Genomic DNA, 9,840 nt, shown 5'->3' with positions numbered 1-9,840 from the left:
ATCTTGAAACTTTCTAGAGAGAGAGATAGTGATTTTTTTTTCAAGGTCGCCGGCCTGAAATTGTCGGAGAAGAAAGAGAAGTGAGGTGGAAAATTTCCCCAGAAATTTTTTAAAAATTTACATATTCCCTTTAAAATTTCACACTCGGAAACTATTTAGTTTTCCCCAAAACGCTGACCTTTGTAAATAATAAAACGTAGATCTACAAATAGCTCTTAGTAGCTCTGTAAATAGCACCGACCAAAAATTGTGTTAAAAGAGTCTTCTTCTCTTTCTCTTTTATTTAGGTATCTTTTGCTGCGCTGGTCACAAACATTACGACTTACGAGGGAGAGGTATTTATCTCATCTCTCTCTCTCTCTTCAGTTCAAACAAGCAGAGAGATGGATGACACAATAAAGGTCTCTCTCTCTTTCTCTCTCTATTTCCTTTTCTGTACTTGTTGTTCTATACAGACCCTTCATTTTTTCTTTGTTTCTTCACTTATCGGTTCTTGTTCTGCCGGTCTCAAGTATCAGGAGAGAGATAGAGACAGAAATATTCAGTTTCTTGCTTTTTGATATTTTATTTGGGTATTCTTCTAGGTTATCAATAGGTCAGAATACATAAAGATAAAAAGAAGAAGCCTTTAATTTTGTGCAACTTGAGATAACAAATTTCCCATCTAGAAATGTGTATTGACCATTATTTTTTTGGTTAGGGCAATTAGTTGATCTTCAATTAGCTTCAACTTTGTAATTTCAATATGGGTTTATCCAATCACTTCACACTTATAAACTAACTTTGATTTCTTTCTATCTTCCTAATTCAGTAATCCTTGTTTACTTAACTCTGGATAGATAAAACTGAAACTGGATTAATGAGAATGATTGCTTGTTACTATCAAACAATCTAATTTTGTAGCTTGTTGAACTACTAACATGGATTGGTCTATTGAAGATTTAGATATTGACAATTGTTGGTGATCAGTTGATTATCTATTGGAGTTTGATTTCTATGTTATTTCCGTAAGTTTTATCTTAATTTATGTATACGCCAACAATTTTTTCGAGATAAGAGTGTTCCAATATTTTGGGATTTGCCTTGATTAGCTACTGTGAGATACTTTATGCCCACGGCCCACCTTAGGTTTGGTATAGTTTTTCGTTTAAATTCAATAGCATTCTTAAAGCATATATTATTCGATTGCATTTGCAATAGAAGCCATGATATTCCTTCTTAGATAATGAACTAGACGATCATATTTGGTCACATACCTAGTGATAAACTCGTATTTCCTTTCGTTACAGTATTACCGAATAAGGGGCGAAGTCGCTGAAAAGGTTACTTTTATTACATTTTTGAAGATGTGGAAGTAAGAAAGACGAAAAGAGATGAAACCGTTTCAAAGAGTTACGTTACCTTGAAGCACTTAATCTATATTTATTTAAAACTTGGAATCTTCTATGCTACTTCATTTCAGGACTTTTTAATCTTACACCACTACTCACCTCGAACATCCATTATGACATCAATGATCCTTCCATGATCATCTAGTTTCTAATCCTTTCTATAACATGGCTTTATTGAGACAAAAAGATCAGTCCCAAGGGGACAAGCATTTGATGGTCTCTTGAAGGATGATTTCAAGATTATTGAGTGATATTCCAATTCATTGTATTCTTTAATAAGGGTAAAGATGTTATCGACGTCCAGGGTTAACACCTTACTTTCAGTTTATGTAAAATGGGACAGATGTATCGTATAAATCTTGCATGTGTTTGAGATGTCAATGACGTGAAAAGTGATCTGAAAACGAGTGAAGGAGAAAAACCTTCCCTTTCTGTAAGGCCATCGAATATAAATTATCTATTCTCTAGTTGAAGACCTACTTGGAGCTATGTAGGTAATGATCTAGTTCTCACATATCATGTCCATGGGGTTGTCCCCAATTTCCTTTTGCATCAAAATAGACAAACCCGACTTCGCTAGTTATTCAACTCTAGATCTAAACATCATGGCCTGCTTTTTTTTGGAGCAAATTCTCATGTGGTGTATATTCTATCAGAAGGGAATCCAGCTCAGTTTGTGTCAGAAGTTGGTAGACATGAACAATAATTTCTGCTTAAATATAGCCAGAACTAGCAACTAAGAAGTCTCAATGATGTAGAGCTAAAGGCATTTTTGTTCATTTAGCATGTCTGCATATGCAATGTCTGCTGCATTTCCTCTTGTTAAGTTTTTGCACTTGTTCTAATCATGCCAAAACTTCATCTTTTTTTTTTTTGCTTCTATTCTTTAAAGGTTTTATATTAATTCCGCTCTTTATACATTCTTGTAACTTTTTAACATGTCAACATTATCTCACAATTTTTTTTTCTGATTATTAATTTATTATTTGCTTACATATAGGAGGAGCATTCCATAACATCCATATCCGAGGATCACGAGACAACATGCTGGGGTTGTGGATTGCGACTTCTTCTTCCTTCATATACTCCTATTTTCAAATGTGGCTGGTGTGGGGCTATAACAAACCAAAAGCCACCGAAACACAATAACAATTACATGAGGTGGAGGCACTTACGAGACCGACTCTTTGTTTCTATCCTCCTCCTTTTCATGATGTTTGTGATATGTAAGTAGTTCAAACCAAATTGTTTCTTCTTTGAACTTTTTTTTTTTTTGAAAATTTTGAATTAATATGGGGAAAAAGAATACAAGGAACTATACGAGGGGAAAGAAAAGGGGGAGCTGAAACAATTACATACTTAAGATTTCCCCCCAATTCGACACAAAATCAAAATACGAGAAAGACCTGGTCCATCCGAGGGACTACTCCAATGGAAAAGAACACCCAAGACATCTTCCTCCGCTACCTTGAAGGCAGGGATGGAATCTCTAAAAATTCCTCCGTTGCATGCTAAAGTGAGGCTTTGTAATATAGAACTACAATTGCCTTGAATTTATTTGTGATGTTTACCTCATAATAATTATTTTAAGTCATACAGTTACATGTTATAACTCATTCTCGAAAAATGGGTCTATCAGGTCAAACCAAAAAATCTATATTAGGCTCTAGCTGATTGCATATTGGGAAGGAAAAAGTCATAATGGAGAGATTCTTAGAATGACACAGGCTCTGAAAAAGAGATGCTCGGATAACATTTAACCTTCTTTTCACTTGTTTCTTGGTTGTGGCTAGAATAGGCAAATAAATTACTTGTCTCTTCTTTATTAGTGGATGATTTTGCTGCAATATCACAATATGGGGTTAAGATGAGTTTTTAGGGAGAGAAATAGAGGGAGGAAAATCATGTCGTTTTGAAGAATGGGAAAAGGGATACATAGAGAGTTCTTCTCGGGGAAATAGGTTTTTAGAGATGTTGGTTTCTTCTCTTCTTGAAGAAAACTGAACTTACAAAAGTTGTTGCTTATCAGTTATCACACAGAAGCCCAAGTTTAGAGAACTCTAGCCTAGAAAAAGGCCAATCGAGCTGTGTGAAGATACAAAGTTGGTAATGCAAAACTAAGGATTCCAATGTAAAGAGATATAGGAAGAAAATATCCAGAAACATACCTCGACAGAATTTGAAGTGGTAACTTTTAGTTCAGAAGGGAACAATAAAACCATATAGAGGTATGTGAACCATGTTGTTGGAAAACATAAAAGAAGTTATAAAGCAGCAAGGGCAATGCTCACATATTTGAAGGGTATATAGGTTAAATGCTTAAGGTATTTGGACCATTTCCTGATTTCTTTCATGTAAGCTTTTGTTTGATTATATTATTTGTATGGGAAGTAAGATTATTACCGGGAAGGCCATTCTCCCATAAAAAGTGACTCTTTATAAAATAAGAACACTAATCGGCAATGAAATAATGTTAACTGGACCTTATGGAACAACAAGATAGAAACAACAAGATTTTCAAGGAAATGAATCTTTCTAGCAATTTAGATATAGAAGACATTAAAAGAACAATATTCGGATATTCCTTTGGGCGAAAAGATTCGATTTGATAAAAGGATTCTCATATTTGGACACTGTAACCAATTGGGAGGCTTGGATATCACGAGATAATCTAAGCCTAACCCTCATATTTTGTACGTTCTTTTCTTTTCTGACATATTCATTCAAAAGTTCCAAAAAAAACTGGACCCTATGGAAATGTGACGAAGTCTTTCTAGCCCAAAGCACGATGATCTTTACAGTCGCATTATCAAATTATCAAAGAGTTTATAGCTGGTGAACTCCGCGCAATTTGTATGGTTATTACAACTTCATCAATATCCAATGGTTGTCTTTATTTACTACTGTTACTGCATTTGAACGTTTTAGAGTCTCTTCACTGCTGTTTTGAGATTGAAGATAGACAAGCAGGAAGTGGCTTACGCTGGGTCTAAATTACTGACCTACTTATTGGAAAGATTACTGACATATGCTCCCTTCTGACTTATTTGCAGGTGCTGGTGTGTGGGCAGTTTACCCTGTGATTTTTTCTGTCAACGATTTTTGTGGGGTTTTTCATTGTACTATAACAATGATCTTGTCTGTAAGTACTCTTTCTAGTTTCAGCCTTGCAGCTTGTCGATCTGCTGGTTCACCCCCAATCATACCCTGGGGTAGCTACCCTGTTGTGGGGAAGGGTGGCCTTGATAACTACACTTACTGTTCATATTGCTCGAAACCAAAGTCACCGAGAAGCCACCATTGCCGTTCATGTGGGACCTGCATACTGGACATGGATCATCACTGCCCATTTGTAAGCTTTATTGACCTTTCCTTTGTACGATGATAACCTTAAAGAAAAACAACAAAATGGAGTGCGGATAAATAAGTTAAATATCGTCTTGCTGTAGCGGTCTAAAAATCCCAAGGTCTAGCAAGTCCTTTAAACAGTAGGCCCTGTTTCATAGTTAACCATATATTTCTATGTGATTGGGAAAGTTGGTCAAAACTCTCCAAGCGAAATTTTCTTTTGCCAAAAAAGGTCCATTTTGTTTTTCAACTCTCATGTAAGGTAGGCGGGGGAGGTTTGCTTGACTAGGGTACGCACAAATACGCCCACCTATCGCGCTGGGTTTGCACGGGTTTGAGGTTTACACAGGGCACCCAAACCTAAAATAATATTGGCATGTCTCTTTTTCTTTTTGCGTTGAAAATTGTGGAGAATATGGTGTTAGGCACAAAACCTTAGAAGTTAGAAAGACAAAATTCTGTGGATTACAATTGCGGAGATGAAAGGAAAAGGATAAAGGCAGTGTGATCCACAGAACTCACTTCGTGTGCCTGACTAACCTCTCCTCACACTTTTGGCAACTATTAATAATACCAGCGCAAAAAAAATTGTACATTTTGGGCCATTCCAACTATTAATAAATAAAGTAGTTTCTGTAGGTTTTAGGCCATTTAACTCGTGGGGCTTTAGGCCATTTAACTGTCGGGCTTTAGGCCATTAAATTTCGTCGGGCTTTAGGCCAGTAGTAATTCGGCAATTATCATGCTTATCACATCGTATCGATGTATCAATGACCATTATAGTCAATATTCAAAAAAAAAAAAAAAGTATTAGGCTAACCAATGCTACTAGTGGTTCCGCCCTGGTCTATATGTCATTACTCTATTGTAATTTTGATATCATGCAGAACTAATGTTTTTTTTGTCGATTGAATGTTCTTCTTGCAGATTGGTAACTGTGTTGGCGCTGCAAATCATCGATCTTTCATCGCCTTTCTATTCTCTGCAGTATTCAGTACAATGTACATCTCCATCATGTCTTTTTACGCTGGCTATCATATTTGGCCACCTGTAAATGTCGCCTCTCTTTCCCGAATGCGTGTCTTGAACAGTGATTCTGCAATTAGACTTTTGAAAGAGATAGTCACTGCTTTCTTGAATTCAACTGTTCTTTTGTCTACAAGAGGGTTTATTCTTATTTATCTGTTTATCGCCGGGTTTTCCGTACAAATTGGGTTAAGTGTACTTCTGTGGCAGCAACTCAGCTTCATTTACAATGGGAAGACGTACTTAAGTCACATAAGTTCACAGACAGATAATGAAGTTGGAGAAAGAGGATGGCAGAATATTTTTAGGTTTTTCGGTTGGCAATACCCTGTTTCACGAATCTTACCGCGTTTTACTAATACCAACAAAAGTCACAAGAAGTGAAAACAGCTTCAAGTAGAGAGGTTGTTTAATTGTATTTTGATTGTGTTGTACCATAGTAGCTCAGTTATAGCAATATAAAGACCACAGGATTTGAATGGCAAGGGTGCTGTCTATTTTTGTTTTCTCTTAACTCCAAAGTAATTTTGTGTATACTCTTTGTTGTCTTTATTGTTTTATTTTAAGATCTTGAGACAAGTCTTTGTATATGTTTTCAGTGTAAAAACAAGTCTGAATTTGAAAAGAAAGATGGCTCCTAGTGATACGATTTCCTACTACCCGATAGTTCCAAGATAATAATACTTCCATAGACATGATAGAAACAAAAATCATACACCCATAAACATTATAATGGATGAACCAATAAATGAGGTAAGACAAAGAAAGAAAATTTGACTCCATAGAGGAACCATACGCAAGCCTACGCCAAAAACAGATACTGAAAAAGCCGAAAAGAAGCAGCTTAAAGTAAAATGTAAGAGAAGGATTAGAGTTTCCCTAATCAGAGAGGTCAAGGGTTGAGAGCTGCTTCTGGTAGTGTCTCTTCCTTAGGTGAAGGCGATAGTAGTATTGAGTGTATTGACAGACAGGCAACGAAACTGGGTGGAAGTCTTTTTTCCATTTTTTTTTTGTTGAATACACAGAAGTCTACTCTTGCATGCTGAGTTTTCTAATGCAGTTAAAGACTTTAATTTCATATAACTAGGGTATAAATTTCATATAACTAGGGTATATCTCGTGTTCCAGGGCACGGACAGTTGTATTAATCAAATATGACGAAATTTTAACTCAGTGTTTCTAGAGTCGCCCCATAGTATCACTGTAGGCGCTCTCTCCAAACATGTCGCCCGACTTTCCATATTTATTATTGTTACATTCTGGATATCATAATTTTTTGTTATTTTTTTTCCTTTTCTTAAATTAGTTATTAGTTTATTGATAGAGATTTTAATTTCTTTTTTTTAACCTTTATAATATCTTTTATTTCTTTTTTTCTAAAATTAGTTATTATTCTAAGGACACGTTAGGGTTTTTTTAGTATATGACCCCATTTATTTAGCTATATTAGGACTACACCTCTAAAAACATTTTCGTTCATGCGTTGACCCCCAAAGCCCATTTTTCCGTCAAATAGCCGTTATGTGAGGGGCTTGGAGTCACATGTTCGATCTCTGACCAAAATCCCTCCGTCCTAATTCCACGGTTAGAAACATTTTTAGTGTATGACCACCATTTAAATAGCTATATTAGGACTACACCCCCGACCAAAATACCACTTGGAGCTTCATACCCACCTAAACGGTATTTAACTTATTAGGCTTCACAACTACAAATTCTTAGGGATGAAAAAACGACCCGAGAGCCCGAGGTCAGGCCCGCACAATCAAACCCAGACCGGAATAAACCATGGAGGCGGAGACCCGGGTCGGGTAAGCCCGACCCGACAATCGGGCCCTCATATGCGGGGTACGGGTACGATCCCCACCCGTCACCCGACCCGAAAATCCCGTACATTAGGAAGCCGATTAACCCGCCCGACACAACGCCTGATCTAGGTATTAATCCAACGACTGTGATAATATGCTTCTTCAATCTTATATCCCAGCCGTTGGATAAAACCCTAAATGCCTAGAAGATTCTAAATCTTCTGTAAGTACCCTTAATATCAATCAGAGAAGACTCTTTCAACCCATCTTCTCATTTCTCTACTACTCTACCTCCTTAGCTCCCCACTTTCTGAGTTTCTACTTTCAATCTTGTGCAAGTTATCTTAATCTTCTCCAAGTGTTCATCATCTCTTTATCATTGTTAGATTTTGTGTTGGTTTTGTGTTGATTTATTTTGATATAATTTTGTGTTAATGAGTATTGGTTCAGTGAAGAATCAGATTTCCATGGATGGTGGTGGTGAGATTTCGATGAGAATGGAGGATTTGGACCCCGACGCCCGATTGACCCGATGCCTGCGAAGCCCGAATAAGCTTGTGTTTATGGGTGGACAGTGTGCACAACTATCTTGTGATAAGCCCGATCCGGTGAACCCGATGTTTGTTGGTGTACACTTAATTTGAGAGCCCGACCGGCCCGACCCGGCACTTCGAGTGCCCGAGACCGAACGTTTGTGCCCGATTCCCACCCGTACTGATACTTGAGAAATAGGTGGTTGTGAAGCTCCAAGTGGTATTTTGGTCGGGGGTGTACTCCTAATATAGCTATTTAAATGGTGGTCATACACTAAAAATGTTTCTAACCATGGAATTAGGATGGGGGTATTTTGGTCCGAGATCGAGTATGTGACTCGCACACCCCTCACATAATGATTATTTGACGGGAAAATGGGCTTTGAGGGTTAACGCCTAAACGGATATGTTTTTAGGGGTGTAGTCCTAATATAACTAAATAAATGGGGGTCATATGCTAAAAAACCCTATTTTTTTTTTAAATATGTTTTTTATTTCTAAGAAAAACTATATTTTAAATTTCAGAAGGGTTTCTGGACAATATCCTTTATTAGGAAGGCATATGTCCCGGTCATCATTTTCCCTTCTGTTTTATTATATAGATTTCTCTGAATTCCGAACTTTATAAATAGTCTACGCATCCGAACCAAAGTTAAAGGCTGAAAAAACAAAATATCATTTATTTTCTCTTTTTCCTTTTTATTGCAATTGTTAAGGGATATCTTAAGTTGTTCACTAGAGAACTGCATTTCCGAAATCTTGGAGGGTAGACACCATAAAAATTTGGTTCCATCCGGATATTATTCTTGAGTGATGAAATATACTCTTAAGGAATGTGCCCTGTACATGACCCAAACAACTCCATTTCAAGGACACAACATTTCTTGCTACTTGGGATTTTCTGGACACATTAAAGATTTTTTCGATGGTTTAGACTTCTACGATAGCAAGAAAGAATTTAGGTGTCGTTTGGCAACCAAAAATGTTAATACTCTTGCTTGTAGTAGAAATACTTTTACTTTAAAAAAATAAAAAAACTTCTGGAAAGTATATTTGGCAAAAGTGTTACTTATTGTAAAAAAGTCAAAAAATTGGTTTGATAATCGAAGTTACTTCTTTATATTTGTTTTCTTTTACTCATAGAGATGTTTGGATTTAATTGAATTTATTTATGATTTCCATTACTTTTGTGTAACAAGTGATGGTGATGGTGATGGGGGTGGTGATAGTGATGGAGGTATAGGGATGATGGTGGTTTAGGTATGGTGATGATGGTGACAGGGTTGGTCCTGAGATTTTAGGGGCCCTAAGCGAGTTCCAAAAGTCTGACTTGCACGCGTTTCACAAGAAAATTTTGTATATATGAATTTTCAACATTTTCCTTCCACATATTGTGAGATTTAAAGATGAAACTTGTGTTCATAAATGATATATGGCAGTCAGAATTGAACGATCTAATTGAATTACTCTGAACTCGATCCGAGTGCGGGAAAGACTTCATACTCTCCTTAGTCGATCTCCTGATCAAGTGGTTTAGCAAGTTTGAAACTCGGCGAGTTAGTAGCTTGTTCATTTTTCTTTTCTTAACCGATTTTTTTTACAAAACAATTCTTTGAAAAAGGAGTCCAAAGAAATTTTAGTTTAAATTTTTTTATGTGCATATATGGTGTGGTTTGACTTGATAGTGGTTGTGGTGGTGTTGAAGGTTTAGTAGTGGTGTTGAAGCTTAGTAAT

At 36.5% G+C, this 9,840-nt stretch overlaps 1 protein-coding gene across 2 annotated transcripts; it reads left to right on the top strand.

Moving 5' to 3' along the window:
* Positions 1-235: 235 nt before the first annotated feature.
* LOC147548480 (DHHC-type zinc finger family protein) lies at positions 236-6,394 on the top strand. Of its 2 annotated transcripts, XM_086670439.1 has the most exons (5): positions 248-401; positions 1,290-1,391; positions 2,392-2,617; positions 4,445-4,743; positions 5,667-6,394. In XM_086670439.1, exons 2-5 carry the CDS (start codon positions 1,374-1,376, stop codon positions 6,147-6,149), a joined length of 1,026 nt encoding a protein of 341 aa, XP_086526565.1. In that variant the 5' UTR covers positions 248-401; positions 1,290-1,373; the 3' UTR covers positions 6,150-6,394. The 2 variants fall into 2 exon arrangements, with proteins under 2 accessions (XP_086526564.1, XP_086526565.1); XM_086670438.1 differs by lacking the exon at positions 1,290-1,391 and having other exon boundaries at positions 236-401.
* The last annotated feature ends 3,446 nt before the right edge of the window (positions 6,395-9,840 follow it).

The sequence above is a fragment of the Eschscholzia californica genome, unplaced genomic scaffold, assembly GCF_041429995.1.
Source record: "Eschscholzia californica isolate CP2 unplaced genomic scaffold, dmEscCali1.0.p SCAF_3, whole genome shotgun sequence".
Taxonomy (NCBI): Eukaryota; Viridiplantae; Streptophyta; class Magnoliopsida; order Ranunculales; family Papaveraceae; genus Eschscholzia; species Eschscholzia californica.
The sequence above is the reverse complement of the archived record's forward strand: the minus strand, read 5'-3'. Positions and strand labels throughout refer to the sequence as shown.

What these genes read in the sequence shown, in the direction of transcription:
- LOC147548480 (XM_086670438.1), top strand. An exon ending in TTTCATGATGTTTGTGATAT is followed by an intron (nt 2,618 to 4,444) that starts GTAAGTAGTTCA and finishes ACTTATTTGCAG; the next exon opens with GTGCTGGTGTGTGGGCAGTT. An exon ending in TGGATCATCACTGCCCATTT is followed by an intron (nt 4,744 to 5,666) that starts GTAAGCTTTATT and finishes TTCTTCTTGCAG; the next exon opens with ATTGGTAACTGTGTTGGCGC.